A 16,787-nucleotide genomic window follows, 5' to 3' on the forward strand; every position below is an offset into this window, starting at 1 on the left:
TATCCAAGGAGTAGGGCACCTTATGCCCATATGGACTGAAATGTCAAAAGGGACATTCTAGGAGACATATCTATTATATCTCAACAGACAATGTTTTCTAGGATCCATCATTTCTGAAAATGAAGTAGCTAATTCAGGTTACTTAGAGCAGTGAGTTACCTTTATCCCAGAGCCATGTGTTCAAGATGTAATTGTTACAAGGAGTACAAAAGCTCAGATTGCCAGCAAACTCAAAGGTAATTGTACTGAAGAAAAGTTATCTTTAACTTTCCTAAATTATGTACTCATAGCACTGAAAACTGCCATAGCCTTCTTGTTTCAGATTAAGTGGATTATTTGTTTGTGATAATGGGCACATATGCTCATCAACATATTGTCATAAACAATGGCATTAAATGTATGATGTGTTTGGTGACATAAATAAGTGTTCATCCTGAGGTTGTTGTTTAAAATATAGGCCCCAAGAAGAGCAAAAAAAGCAAGAAATACTTTTTACTCTAGTTGCCTGATCTTGAATTCTAAATTTATTTCTACCTTGTTAATGCTACTCATGTGGAAATTGCAGGTAACACCCTAGTGAAATATCTTGACATTCAAGGACATTCAAACTTTCTGCTTTCACATCCTTGGCATATCTCAAGCTGGGTGTTTACTAGTATGTGTTTCTTTTCTTGCAAAGGAGGACATTGACAGAGGAGAGGCATTTATAGCAATATCAGTCATATCTCACTGAGTTTAGAGCTGGATTCATTTAATGGATGCTCTTATCTCAGCCTAGTATGTAAATTTCCTAATTGAATGTAAAAATTAGAGATCATCTGATTCAAGTCCTTCTTTTCATAGATGAGGAAACTGAGGTTTTGAGGACTTAAAAGACTCCTTTCAGTTACAGGTCTTTTTTTTAAATTTTATGTTTTTTTAAACAATATTTGCTTCTCACCACCCCCTCAGGTTGAGTCCCAATAGGATTTCCCTCCCCAAGGCACCCGTGCACTATCACCACAGTCTCCTGCTCTCCTCACTCCCTCCCCCCCCCCACAGCATGTCTCTGATTCATAATTGTCTGTTTTTGCTTCTTTGTGTTTTGTACTGTTGTTACCTTTTTTTTTACACTGATATCTTATTTGGTTCCCCTATATTCCTGTTACAAGTGAAACCATCCAATATTTTTTTCTTTTTCCTTCTGGCTTTTTTCACTGAGCGTAATTCCTTCTAGCTCCATCCACGTTGCTGCAAATGGCATAAGTTTATCTTTTTGATTGCTGAATAATATTTCATTATGTATATATACCACATCTTCTTGATCCAGTCAGGACCAAGATCTAAGAGCTGGACTCCCAGTTTGCTTTCCAAAGAAAGAGTGGGTGATGCTATAGTTAGTTTGTTTAAAATAAAAAAATCAATGAGGATGAGGAGCAAGTTGGGCAGTGAGAGGGCCAGGATGTATCTTTCGGGGTCTTTATGGTATCATTTGTGGTAAATTTTAATGGTCATTCCAACTTTACAATTTACTTTAATGAACAAAGTTCGAGCTTCTTACTTTTACTCTATAACTTAGTTGAATGTGAAGTGAGTATGTGAGAATGAATGATACTGTTTATCAGGCACAGTTCAAGAGAAAAGAGCAAAGTAACCAATTCCAAATGTAAGAATTAGAAAAATAGGGGGTGGCCTATAAAATCATGGACCACAATGAGAAGCTGTTTAGCTTATTTTCACTGAAAAGTGGGATATAAAAAAACTAGGAATAATTCTGTCCTTTGGAGGTAGTTGTAATAAGTCTTTATGAGAATATTAATTGTAAGCAATTTTGATGCCTGCCTTTTAAATGATAGAAAACTGGAAAATTTTCACAAAGTACAACAAAAATTATTCCTATTACAAAAAAATTAAGAAAGTTAATAAAGTTGGTTTGTTATTCTGAGAAAAATAAAGAGGAAAACATTGTCTGGGGGGTAGTTTTAAAGAAATTAAATGTTGCTTCAAGAGAATGAAAGGCTCAGGCCTCCCCTGGTGGTGCAGCAGTTGAGCGCTGGGCTGTGAAACTGCCTTCAGCCTCTACAGTGCCGGTTCAATCCCCAGCCACCAGCAAGGGTTCCACATGGTGCGGCAGACCTCTCCTGCCGTGCCCGCTGCTCTCCTCAGCAGTGTATTTCACCAATCTGCCTGTTCTGCTCCCTGATCTGGCTCTGGTGAATTCTCTCACCTTTCTGCGCTTCTGACTGTGCCCAGTGCTTGTATAAATAAATAAATAAATCTTAAAAAAAAAAAAAAAAAAAGAGAGAGAGAATTAAGGGCTCTCACAAAGAAATGCCCATCTTCTATGCATTTTTTTTTACAAGGTGATTCAGGAGAAAATGGAATTACATGGTAACAAGAAAATTCAGTTAGACTCTAAGAAGATCAAATATTGAAAACAAGATGCCAGGGGACTTTGCAGAATCTCTAGCCCCAGAGATCATTAAAAATGGAATTGAAAGTAATTTGACTTGAATGATTTAGGTAAATACCTGTCTGAGCAAAGGTGAACCCAATGACCTCTGGAGACCTCTTCAAAGTTTTTGATTCAACAGCCAAACATTCTACCAGCCTCAAAAAGAATATACTTTAGCTAATTATACTTGACTCATCCCCTCAGGATTCTTAAATGACTTTCTGTTCCTCCTGTTGATTTCTTCTGTTCGTTTATGTTTATGGAGGAAAATACAACTATAATATTCACATAGAGTCCCTGGCTCATGAACAACATTTGGGTGGAAATTAAGACACATCAGGAAATTGTGATTTTAAGTAGAAACTTTACTGACTTGCTTTTGCAATGGGATTTCTCACCTACTTTATAAAACCCAGTTGAGCTTTGTTCTAAATAAATTTTCCTTCTCTGTTCTTGGTTGACTTTTGTTGTTGTTCATGAAACACTGCCTATTTTTAAAAATTTTAATGGATACTATAATCAGAATGCAAAGATAGAAATAGTCTCTCAAATCTTAGGTACTCCGCTATGAACCATTGCTACTTTAAAATATCTAGTTTTTTATTTTTTTAATATTAGTTTTTTCCTCTAAATTTCAAGTATTCATTGATATGTGATAATGACTGTGACTATATATAAAAGTTACTATATGACTAGAAATAATGACTATATTTGTATGATTTCTTAATTTATCATAGTATTGCTTTAGGTTAATTGTTTCATTAATTATGCTTTTTTACTTCTTTTACGCAATATACTTCATTTTAAGCTTCTTTGACTCTTGAATATTTATCAAAGCCCCAGTTCTTTTGAAAAAGGCAGGGAATTTCAACTCTGAGACTTATTTGAGTAAGTGACGATGTTTCCTTTGTCCCTTTTCTAGGTTTCCAGATTAAGGCTTTCACATCACTGCACTTCCTGTCAGAACCTTCTGATGCTGTCACCATGCGTGGAGGAAACGTCCTCCTGAACTGCTCCGCTGAGTCTGACCGAGGAATCCCAGTCATCACGTGGAAAAAAGATGGCATCCACTTAGCCTTGGGGATGGATGAAAGGAAGCAGCAACTTCCAAATGGATCTCTGCTGATACAGAACATACTTCACTCCAGGCACCATAAGCCAGATGAGGGACTTTACCAATGTGAGGCATCTTTAGGAGATTCTGGGTCCATTATTAGTCGGACAGCAAAAGTTGCAGTGGCAGGTAAGTCCATATTCTGCTTTCTTCTCTTCTCCATTTCCTCTTGCTCCTTTGTGAGGATAAGGAAATAATGTTTACAGAATATAAATGTATAAGAATATACATTTTTTAAGAAAAATGAATCTATCTGTATCTATATGTATATATAAAATATATGTTTATTCCTTCATGGTTTAATTGACTTTTCTCCTAAAATGAGCGTGGGAAGTAACAGAAGGATCTCAACAATTAAACAGAATGATGAGGTTTTTAAAACTAAGTCTAGCTTAAGTTGATCTACTGTTTATGTCTAAGGAAGGACTATCCATTTCTTACCACGGATGGTAAGAAATAATTGGAAAATAATTTCCAAATTAATTCCATTTTTAGCTTAATAATGCTGTCATTTTGTATATATATATATATATATATATATATTTTTACTTCACAACAGTAAATTTTATTTTAGTTGTAATGATTTGACCTACAACATCGAGATGTCCAAATGCTTTCAAATGTTTTCATTAGTGCTTCTAAAAATCTTAATTTTTGGTAATGTGCTGGTTTTAATAACAGTAAGATAAACAATTTATTGTTATCTGGATATTTTAAAGCGGTGTAGACCCTGAAAAAACAGTGTTTTTGAATATTTGTGTTATCTGTTGATATTGCTATTTCTGCTCCACTTATTTTGGGTAAAGAGGAATTCCATAATTATTTGGGTCCAACAGTGTTAAATAAGCCTGAGGGAGAAGAATCAAATTCTTCTCTATAATGATTGTCTAAGGATTGAACTTTGGTGTGTGTGTGTGCATGCGCGCACGTGTGCATGTATGTGCGTGCATCCGTGCGTGTGTGTGAACGTGTGTAATTTTGATCTGGGACACTAAACAAGGCAAATGGATCCAACCTAAAATAAATTTACACCTTCAAATACATGTTGCAGAGCTGCTTTCAAACTTAACCTTTAGGTCTGAGAAAAAACCAAGAGCCTATATTTAATTGCTTCAAATGTGTTTCCAAAGTCTCATTCAGTCTATATCTTGGAAGTGTGATGAGACTGAGGACTCATTTTCTAGGACAACAGGGAGGGGCAACCTTTCATTTTCTTTTTTTTTTTTTTTTTATAGAGGCATGTTTATTTATTTATTTATTTATTTGGTTGGTTGTTTTTTGTTTATACATGCACTGGGTACAATCAGAAGCGTGGGAGGGTGAGAGAATTCACCAGAGCCAGAGCGGGGAGCAGAGCAGGCAGAAGGACCGAAGGACACGGCTGAGGGGAGCAGCGGGCGGCAGGAGAGGTCTGCACGCCATGTGGGACCCTCCTCTGGTGGCCGGGGAGCAGCCGGGGATCGAACCATCGCCGCAGAGGCTGCGGGCAGCTTCGCAACCCAGCGCTCAACCGCTGCGCCACCGGGGAGGCCCAACCTTTCATTTTCTAATGAAAGTGCAACAAAGTTGAAAAAGCGGTGGTTTTATCAGGTGGTGGTGTCAGAAGATTTCATAGATGTGCAATAAGATTAGTGTCATGCCACTCTTGGGGCGTCTTTTTCCTCAAAGGATTCTCTTAATCATTTCGACCATAATGTATTGTAAACAATGTAATGTCCTTGTGAGCTATGTTTTCACCTGGAGGTACAGTGACCATCCATCCTGGTTTAACCTAGACTTGCCTTATTGTAGCACCAGAAAGTCCTTATTCTGAGAAGCCACTCCATTCCACCCCTGGGAGGGTTAATCACCCCACCGCCCCGCCCACCACTAGTATTGCCCCACTGCAGCACAGATGCAGAACGTTCCCTTTACTCTGGAGACACATGAGGTGGCATCTTGATCATGAAACAAGGCTAGAAGCCTCCAGGACCTTTGAGTGATGGGTGTCTGGAATTTGATTGATGAACATAAAGTGTTCTATGAGAACTGAAAGTCTCTATGTCAATTTTGATTGATTAAAAGGAACAAAGGGAACTGGGCTGAGGTAAAAGCTGTTTTTCTGGAATGTTCCATATGGAGTAGAAAGGGTGCATTTTTATTTATTTTTTTTTCTCATTAGAGAATTCCTGGACTCTCGACTCCACCCATCTGTCACTCACAGTACCAATTTGAATGAATTTGGCTAACTTTTTGATGCCCTGTTCCAAAAGACCGATGTATGTGTGCTGTTAATGAAAATGGCCTGGTCTGTTGTGACTTCAGTTTTCCTGCCATCTAGATTCACTTTTGCCTGTTCTGTTTTTAGTGGTGAAATGAAGAATGATCCCTTTCCTGTGAGATATTAAAATAAAGTGGCTTCGACTTTCATATTCTGTACAAGGATAGACTGGCAGATTCAGTCACTGAGTTACAATCTAATATTAGATTGTATCATTTCAAGGCAATAAGGCTGTTCACAGCATTTTAAACACTTACCATGCCGTTTGGCAACACAGCATACATCAATGTTATGTCTGCTGAGGTTAAGATTGCCAAACCGCTGGAATACACGAGGGGCATATATCTTCCTTGTAATAAAGACCATGGGCCTGATTTAATCTCATTTTTAAAGCATTAGCAGTCAATAAAGCAGTCACCACTAAAAGGTAACAGTCAGCTTTTCTTGGGCAAAAAAAAAAATCTGTTCTTGGGGTCCAGGTGCCATGCAGAGCCCATTTAAAATAATGTCCCTCTTCCATTTTTGATTTCTCAAAGTGTCTTTTGATAAAAAGAAATGTGGCCAGTGAAATCTGTCTTTAATCAGTAATCACCTATGTAATGGTCTTGCCATGCACTGTTCACATACTGTTTTCTAGGGGCTTCTCAAGTGCTCTTTAAACCCTTAGAGCACACTTAAGCGGAGAAGGACAGAGTAGGAAAGACAAAGAATGACCCTCCCATTCAACAACTTGTTAAAAGTCTCAGTGTAACAGGTGCTATTGGCATTCCTGATGGTTGCGAGTTTGGTGGATAAGGATTGCCTGGGCTCCTAAGTGTCCATTTCAAAGCAACCTGGCCAGTACTGGCTGAAATGTGGGGGTTTAGTTTGCATCTGATTAGTGCTAATCTAAAATAGTACAGTATTTCCCTGTATATACCTTTATCTAGCCTCTCTTAAAGACAGAAATAGAGTCAAACTTTTTTTTTTTTTTTTTTTTTTTTTTTTTGTGGGACCCTTGCCTGCGACGGGGTGGGGAAACGAACCGGCACTGCAGAGGCTGCGGGCAGCCTCACAGCCCGGCGCTCAACCGCTGTGCCACTAGGGGAGGCCCTAGAGTCGAACTTATAATGGTTCACCTACCACCCTCTCCACTCTCTAGAAGCAAATCATCAGGTATATTTAGTAGTTGTTCATAGACTTTTGTTTTACTAGTGAAGACGAGGCGATTTATGCCATACATGGAAAGTTTTAAGTCATTGTTCCCTTCTGCCTCCTCCATTCCTTTTTCTCCTTATTTTTAATTTTTTTTTACATTGTTGTTCATTTTTAAAAAATATTTGTTTCACCCCACCCCCTCAGGTGTCGTCCCTAAGGAATTTCCTCCCCCAGTGCACCTGTGCGCCATTATCTTAGTCCCCTGTGCTCCTCCCTCCCTCCCTCCTCCTCCCCTGCAGGATGTCTCTGATTTATAATTGTCTGTTTTTGCTTTGTTGTGTTTTGTACTGTTACTATTTTTTTAACACCGATGTCTTGTTTGGTTCCCCTATATTCCTGCTGTAAGTGAAACCATCCAGTATTTTTCTTTTTCCTTCTGGCTTATTTCACTGAGCATAATTCCTTCTAGCTCCACCCACGTTGCTGCAAATGGCATGAGTTTATCTTTGTGATTGCTGAATGATATTCCATTGTGTATATATGCCACATCTTCTTGATCCAATCATCTATCTTTGGGCATTTGGGTTGTTTCCAGGTTTTACATATTGTAAATAGTGCTGCAGTAAACATAGGGGACCAGGTGTTCTTTTGAATCACTGTTTTTATGTCCTTAGGGTAGATCCCAAGGAGTGGAATTGCTGGATCATATGGTAGCTCCATTTTTAGTAGACTGAGGAAACTCCAGACAGCTTTCCACAGTGGTTGGACCAGTTTGCACTCCCACCAGCAATTTAGAAGAGTTCCTTTTTCATCACATCCTCGCCAACATTTGTTGTAACTAGTTTTTTAAATATGTGCCATTCTTACTGGTGTAAGGTGGTATCTCAGTGTGGTTTTGATTTGTATTTCCCTTATTATCAGGGATGTTGAACATTTTTTCATATGCCTGTTGGTCATTTGCATTTCCTCTTTGGAGAAATGTCTTTTAAGTTAGCTATACTATAAAGCCATAATAATTAAAACAGTTTGGTATTGTAACAAAAACAGACACACAGACCAATGGAACTGAATAGAGAGCCCAGAAGTATAGCCACACTTATATGGACAACTAATTTTTGACAAAGGAGCAAATAGAGCCAGGACAGTTTGTTCAATAAATGGTGCTGGGAAAACTGGACCACCATATCCAAAAAATGAAACTAGACTACTCTCTCCATGCACAAAAATCAACTCAAAATGGATAAAAGACCTGGACATAAGACCTGAAACCATAAAATATATAGAAAAATATATAGGTAAAATACTACAGAGCATACATCTCAGTAACATCTTTAAAGACTCATCACCCAAAGCAAAGAAAGTCAAGAAAAAGATAAACACCTGGGATGACATCAAACTAAAAAGCTTCTGTACAGCAGGAGACATTAACCAAAACAGAGAGACAACCCACCGATTGCCTCAATAAAAACAAGGGAAACAATACTGTCAAGAAATGGGCAGAAGAACTTTTTCTCCTTTTTTATTGAACTTGATAGTACTAGTTAAACTTACCTGCTTGTGTGCCTTTGTAAACATACCTTTGATGGACTGAATTGGAATGATTTCCTTAATATTTCAGTAGTCTACACATTAACTAGTGAAGACTTACAAATTAGAAGATGGATAACAGTGAAATAGTCATATGCTACTTAAAAAAGAAAGACATGTGCCAGTTCCTCATTTCTTCATAACCCATAGCATCAAGGTGAGCTCACATTTGACCAAACACATCTCTATCCTCCAGACATTGCCAGCTCTTTGAACTTCTAGTTTCTCTTCTATAAAATAAATATAAAGGTAACTTACTTCCTAAGGTTATGAAGACTTATAAATAGAATCTAGTCCTATAAAACCTTCTAAGGCAGAGAACAATTTCCCTACTACCTTTTGGTTGATTAATCATATTAATATCAGACTGATTGGTAAGAGAAATGTCAAATTTAACTTCAACTGTACAGAGGAGATTCTACACAGACATAGATTCTAAAGCCAGTGGGGCGCACTGAGGGTATCCATTCTGAGCTTTTGGAATGGGGCAGGGGCCTGGAACTTCAAGGAGAGAGATGAGAGGGACTCATCTGATGAGGAGAGAGGGATTAAGAAAAACACCAGATATTCTGTACTTAGATGTCTACCCTGTCATATGGGTAGGTTTTCCCCTTAGAAAGATTATTTCTGGTAAAAATCTTAATTGTGGGTATTAGGATTTTTCATTCTTCTGGGTCATTAAGGAAATGGTAAAATTGTGTCATGAGCTTGCATGACCTCAAATGATCTCATCTTAAATTAATCCACATGCCAAAGTGACATGTGCTAGGAAAGCTTGTTCTGAACTTCTTGGAGAAGGCTCTCATTCATTATTAAAGCCATGCTGTTTTTTCTTTTCATTAGTTAAAAGCCAACTTGCTATATTTTTTTCTTTTCATAACAGTTTGCTCTTTGCAAAATATGTTCATATGTATTGCCTCGTAATTCTCAAAAATGTCCTATGATTAGATATCCACACTGACACATCAAGAACAAAGTGAAAGAAACAGTGACTTTCTACAGAGACCAGAACTCACAACTGTGAGTTCTTACGGTGGCCTCCTACCTAGTCTATTTATTCATCACTTTGCCTCTCAATTTAAGGACTAGATTTAGTGACCATGTGAACAGTTAGTTTCCCACCCAGTTAGTTGTTTATTTTTAATCAATAAAATTCTCCAATATATGCAAGAAGGGAAAATTGGTAATAATAACACTATTGTAATTTGATTTTGTTTATTCTTAGTTCCTTGAGAATATCAACTCTATGGGAAAACTATGATTTAGATGTTTTCTTCTAACATGAAAAGATTTTTGCCATCATTGCCTTTACCTTTACATTAAATAGTGACACATGATAAATCTCTCCTGAAATATAGAGAGTATGTAATTTTTAAAATAAATTTATAAATAGCCCTTTTAGAGGAAGGGTTTTAGTTATCTTTTATCTTTGTTAGTGGCTTTATAATTCAGGCCAAGTTTGCATTTTTTTTTGTTTGTTTCTTGAAAATCAAGAAAATAAAAGGCCAACTAAATTGCATTTACTTGAGTTGTTATTTCATTCAGGAACACATTTTTTTTCTTCCCTGTTACAATAGATGTTTCAAGATGCAAATTGTCGCACTCTGCTTTTAAATAACACAGGCATTATAATTAAAATTCCCCTGTGTTTAAAAAAAATAATTAGTTACTTGAGGAGTTGTTTCAATGGATTTCCCTCCAGAATGCCTCCCATTTAAATGAGTTATGAAATAATTAGTGAAAGCATATTATGGTGAGAGAAGCTAGAATTGCCTCAGCAGAATGGAACATTTTGTGAAATGATAACCTGACCTTTACGTTTTTACTTAAAAGGAAACAGAAAAAGGAGCTTGTCTTAAGAGAAGGGAGAATAAACTACATCGCCTCGGGTCACTCAAATGTTATATAAAGGAAACAGCAAGAAAAATGCTCATATTCCTTTTCTCTACAGGAACAAATATAAGAATCTTGCCTAGAAGGTCAAGTTCATCCAGTGAAGCAGCTTGGAAAATGTATCCCAGGGCCCTTGAATACTCTCAAAATTCTATTTTGGAAAGGTTCAGTTACAGAGCAAAGATTTTTATTTTAAACCAATGGGGATATTGTTTATTTTCAAATGACAAACAGGAAAATAAATTGTTCTGACTCCATAATTCTTAATGATCTTAATTATCTCCATTTAGCTAAATGCTCCTTTTGTTTTGTGCCATAAGCATGGGAGAGAAAGAAAATATAAGATATGTGATAGTACAAGTAATTGTTGTATGTATGCTAATCTTATAATTTTCTTGTCAAATAAAGCTGGAATAATCACCAATATTGCCCCAAAGCCTACTTACCCGCCTACTCCCACACCCTAAACTTAAATAACAGGAGGCTTTTTAGTTGCCTCCTCCTTAGATCAATTAATTCTGCAATAAAATTAAAACAGAAATAATATTCCTGAAAAATTATAAAAATTATAAAGGAGAACTTGACAGGGCTTTTAATAGTAAAACATCAACAAAATAACAAAAAAATCTTCCAACCTTTCATTTCCTTTTCTTTGTTATAAGTTCTAATTCATGTAACAATGGAAATAGCTAATTAGTCATCCTAAAAAAGTCAGTGTCTTCAGAGTACATGTTCTTTATCCAACCCTTAAGCTAGGTACAGTGTGATTTTTTGCTGGTATTGTAATAAAAATGAAGGAGTGCTATTTAAAATAAGTCAGTGATGGGAACCAAAAACTCCTTTCTGTTCTAGAAGGCCCCTTTAGAATAACAAAACTTGACTTTTTTTTTTATAAACATCAGTCTTAAATCATAATAAGTAGGTAGATCAGGTGGCATAATTGTAAATCCCTGGTGAAATTGTGGCCCATAATAAATTTTGTAAGGCATTTTTATTTAAATTTGACATTATATGGAGAAATATTCATATTAGACGTAAAGTTCTTCTACAAAGTAGAATAAAAAAAGTAGGGAAACATTCAGACTTAGATATTCTATAAAGTAAGTTAGAAAAAAATCATGTAAATTCTCAGTGTTTATAGTCCATAAATCATTTTAAACATTTCCTGTCTGGATCACTATATAAAGATTAAAATACGTAATACCATTATTGAAAATAGTTACTCTAATCACTTTAAGATGTTAATGGTTTTCAATCGTCCAGTTTTATGTTTATGATCTTTAAGTGTTCTACAGTAAGTAGTCTATTCCTTTGGTCATTTCTACCATAATTATTAAATATGTCTATTATTTGGTAGAAGTAAGAATTAGAATAAATCAGAGAGCTGATTGCTAGTCGCTCAGTACACATATGGATACATTAAGGAGCCACATATTCTTCAGGTACCAAATAACTTGTTTTGAACCTTGAATAGTGAATTTAGCATAAGAAATAATAAGACAGAGTGCCAAGTATTTTTGATAGTAAATAAATAATCAGGTTGGTTTCAAACATCTATTTTTTCATTTCATAATATACTGGGGAAGTGCATGCATATATATCTTATATAACATGACATAGCATAGCATCACATAACATAAATAGTCAAAGCTGCCATTTCCAGGGCCATAACTAAAATTTCTTTGGAGGCTTTGTACTAAAAGACAAAGTCTATTGCTTTTGCCCCAGAGGCCAGAGTGTTTTCTATTGAAAAGCAGATTTGAAAATCTCCACAGTTTTGGAGAGAGTGGATCTTTTGTTCATGGTTCCTTTCCTGGAGGCTGTTTCTAAATGACACTCAGATATGGAGGTATCTAATATAACTGGACAATACAGAGCGAGGGGGCTCTAATTTCTAGAGGACAGTGAAGCCCCAAGTTCTATGGTTGATGTTGGTATAGGTGGGAAATGAATATGTATCAGAATCTGTATACTATTGTTTACATTATTTCCCAGTATGATCTAGAAACAACTGATTTTACATCATTTATAGCTCAGGTCACCAGAGGTAAATAACAAATAGCCATACGTAAATACAGAAAACACACACACACACACACACACACACATCTTTCCACTTAGATGGCTCTTCCTATATCAACCGCTATCTTAATCAGTGAACACCATAGTCATAAAAATTATTTTTGATTTATAACCCATTACTTAGGATCTATTATATACATTATTAAAAATTGTATTTTACAATGGAATACTTCAAAGAAGTACAGCAAACATTGCTGAAATTTACATGAAACACAAAAGACCTCAAATAGCTAGAGTGAGTCGGACAAAAATGAAGAATAGAAGTCATACTCCTAGGCTCAAGCTATACTACAAAACTATAGAAATTAAAACAGTATGATGTTGGACTAAAAATAGATACACAGGGGCCTCCTAGTGGTGCAGGGGTTGAGATACAACCTATGAAGTAATCTGCAACCTCTGCAGCACGAGTTTGATTCCCGGCCAGCTAGGGAGCAACCTACAGGGCACAGCAGACATCTTCTGCCTCACCTGCTGCTCCCCTCAGCAGTGTACTTCAATCTGCCTGTTCTGTTCCCCACTCTGTCTCTGGTGAATCCTCTCACACCCATACCTCTGGCCTGTACCCCAGCTCTTGTATGCATGAATAAATAAATCTTTAAAAAATAGACATGCAGATTAATGAAATAGAATTGAGATACCAGAAAGAAACTCACACTTATTTGGATAGTTATTTATTTACAAAGAAGTTGAGAGTTTACAATGGAGAAAGGAAAGTCTCTTTAACAAATGGTGTTGGGAAAACTGAATAGCCACATGCTAAAGAATGAAAATAGACCACTATCTTATACATCATACCAACAGTAATGGATCAAAATGGATTAAAAAGGTGGATAGAAGACCTGAAACTGTAACATATATGGAATGAAACATGGCACACTCTCTGATATTGGTTTTATTCATGTCTTTGGGGACTACAGTGACAAGGAAAACAAAACCAAAAAATAAACAAATGGGACTATATTATATTAAACACTTCTACATAGCAAAGCAAATAATCATTAAAATGAAATGGAAAAGATATTGCCATATCATATATCTGACAAAGAAATACTACCCAATATCAACAAAGAACTAAAACAATTCAACACAAAACAAATAACTTAAACATTGAGCAGAAGATCTAAAAAGACACTTCTTAAAAGAAGACATATAGTTGACCAAATAAATAATGTTCATCATCAGTTATCATCAGTGTAATGCAAATCAAAATCACAATGAGATGCCTCCTCAGGCTTGCGGAATGTCCAATATCAAAAAGACAAGAAATTTCAAGTATTGGTGAGGTGTGGAGAAAATGGAACCCTCAGACTGTGAGTGGGGATATGAAGTACTCAAGGCCTCATGGAAAACAATACAGAGCTTTCTTAAAATATTAAAAAATAGGTCTTCTATATGATCCATCAATTCCACTCCTAGATAGGAAAACAATAATATTCAAAGGGATAGATGCACGTCTATGTTCACTGCAGCACTAATCATAATAGCCAAGTCGTAGAAACAAGCTAAATACTCAGTGACAGATGAGTAGGTTAAGAGGAGAAGGCGTGAGCTCTCCTGCCCACATGTGACTATGCAGGTGCCTCTGTTTTTCTTTCTTTCTTCTGATAAACCTGTCCTTTAGACAAAACAACAACAACACAAGAAGATAGGGAATATGCATTGCTACAGTGGAATGCTACTCAGTGAAAAAATCACAAAATCTTGCCACTTGCAACAACATGGATGGAAGGAACTGGAGGACATTATGCTAAGTAAAATAAATCAGAAGGAGAAAGATAAATACCAGATGATTTCACTCAGGTGGGATATAGAGGGGGAAAAACAAAGAAGCAGACAGAACTCAATTAGAACAAACCTTTGGTATCATGGTACTGAAGTTACCAAGGGTGGGGGGGGGGAAGTAAAGGAAGAAGGAGCCCAATGGACTAAGGTGGAGTATTATGGGTGCTTTGGTGGTGGGTGTTGTTGACATTTGAAGAGGTGAGAACCTATACCCGTAAATCATACACAGTGTTGTAAAGCATCACCTCAAAGCTAATGCAATTAAGAAACTTGTATTTTAGAAAGCAAAATCATTTTTAGTATAGCCCAAAACATTACCCTCCTTAAAAGGACTGTTGATAAAGTATCATGTGCTGAGATTTACCTGGAGCATCTCACCAAGTAGGAGTCTATTTTTAAAAGTGTGTTAAAGATTGATAAAGCCTATGTAGATACCTTCAACATTAAGTTCCAGTGCTGGTTGATTTTATTAAGTTGGATTTCTTTGGTTCCTCTTGCAACGAGAATTCATCTCCAAAGACTGGAACCTAACATAAAAAATAATTAGTATTTATAGCTTCAAGCACTGCTTCCAGGGGCATCCTTTGGGTCCCCAGGACGCTGTGCACTTCATGAGCATATATCATGACTATTTCTCTAAGGTTATTTCCTGTTGAATCTCAGCCCAGGAGGACTCTAGGTTTGGAGAGAACAGTTGTAGATAAAGTAAATGTCTCCTGTAACCCCCACCCTTCTCCCTCCAAACACATACACAAATACTGGGATTTGATTTTTGCTTTTATTAAGAAAGAGTTTACATACCATAATCTTTACTCTTGGAGAAGCACGCAGTTTACTCATTATTGATATATTCATAAAGTTATTGCAACCCTCACTACTTTCTAACTCTAAAACATTTGTATCAATGCCATTTTCCACTCTCTTCAATCCCTGGCAGCCAGTAATCTAATTTCAATCTTTATTGTTTGTTTTTTTTTTTTTAAACATTGATAAAACTACCTGATTGTCCTGTAAATATTCTGTAGCTTGATTTTTCACTTAAAGATATATAATACAGGCAGTTTTTATAGTTGTTATTACAAATCAATCATATATCTTGAAACTCCTGCTTAATATTTTCATGGTTTACCATTTGTATATTGATACATATTTCATTTGCTTATACATTTTTACTTTTGTTAATAATGGCATAATGCATATTCATGTATTTAGTGGCTACTCTTCATACATATCACTGACAAGTTCTCTAATACACATACTTATCAAGGTAATTGCTGAGTTAAAGGGTATCAGCATTTTAATAGATACTGGAAAATTCAAGGACATTTTGTTAGCAGGGACTTAAGCTGCATGTTGCCAGCATCTGTTTCACTGCCATTGACTGAATCAATAGAGCTGCCTTCTCCTTAACTTGTAAATATCACTGAAATGTATTGCTTACTCCAGTCCGAGTGATGACTGCCACTACTCATGAACAGACATAAGTTTTTGCCTTGCTTAAAGAAAATAATTTTTTCCTGCAGCAACTGAGGAATGTATCTCTATGTCAGATGGGGGACTCATTCTGGTAGCCTAAAGACTGTTCAGAGTCTGGAGCCTCCCTGGTGGTGCAGCAGTTGAGCGGTGGGTTGCGAAGCTGCCCACAGCCTCTGCAGCTCCGGTTCGATCCCCGGCCGCTGGGCGAGGGTCCTACATGGCACGCAGACATCTCCTGCCGCCCGCTGCTCCCCTCAGCAGTGTACTTTGTCAGTCTGTCTTGTTCTGTTCCCCGCTCTGGCTCTGTGAATTCTCTCACTCTCCCGCGCTTCTGACTGTACCCAATGCTTGTGTAAATAAATAAGTAAATCTTAAAAAAAAAAAAAAAGACTGTTCAGAGTCTGCCCCTCTCTGTAACCCTAAGCCCCATCTATAACTCTATCCGCGTTCAGCCCTCCAGTTTTTATGATAGTTTCCTAAACAAACATATTTTGGTATTCATTATTTTACACATTTTATTCTGTATGCCTCACTTTCTCATCCATCATGCTAACACTTACATTTGTTTTAATAAGATTCAGTAGACTTATTTGTGCAGCCCAACATTAAGAACATTCAACTGCCCCTCTAGGCTAGGAGAGGCCCCATCTTCTTTGTGCTCACAGCACCTGTGCATCCCCCTTCATATGCTTTTAACAATACACACACACACACATACACACACAAACACACACTTTTCCACTAGTGAGGAACTTCATGAGGATATAAATTATGTATTATCTCCCTCACTTCCTTAGGTGGGCAGCCTCTAGAACCTGGCTAGCCTCTGGAACCATACCAGGTGCTTAAGAGCAGAGGCTTCAGAGCCAGCCAGCCAGGATTTAGAATTTTATCTCTAGTATTTACCATTTACCTTTTCTATAAACATAGGCAATCCATGGAAATGTTCTGGCTTTTACTTTCTCATCTGTCAAATGGACCTCCTTATAAAGTTGCCATGAAGATGACCAAGTAATGCT

General features: G+C 36.8%; 1 protein-coding gene across 1 annotated transcript in view; it reads left to right on the top strand.

The window, feature by feature from the left end:
* The window catches only part of DCC (DCC netrin 1 receptor), a gene marked incomplete at both ends in the record, with an annotated part of 1,034,810 nt that overhangs the window by 363,303 nt on the left and 654,720 nt on the right, over window positions 1–16,787 (top strand). The window contains one exon of the mRNA XM_084252763.1: window positions 3,357–3,677. Within this exon, the coding sequence (XP_084108889.1) occupies window positions 3,357–3,677 (321 nt within the window). The remainder of the gene's footprint in view (window positions 1–3,356; window positions 3,678–16,787) is intronic.

This window comes from Talpa europaea (genome assembly GCF_964194135.1).
Source record: "Talpa europaea genome assembly, chromosome: 13".
Lineage (NCBI taxonomy): Eukaryota > Metazoa > Chordata > Mammalia > Eulipotyphla > Talpidae > Talpa > Talpa europaea.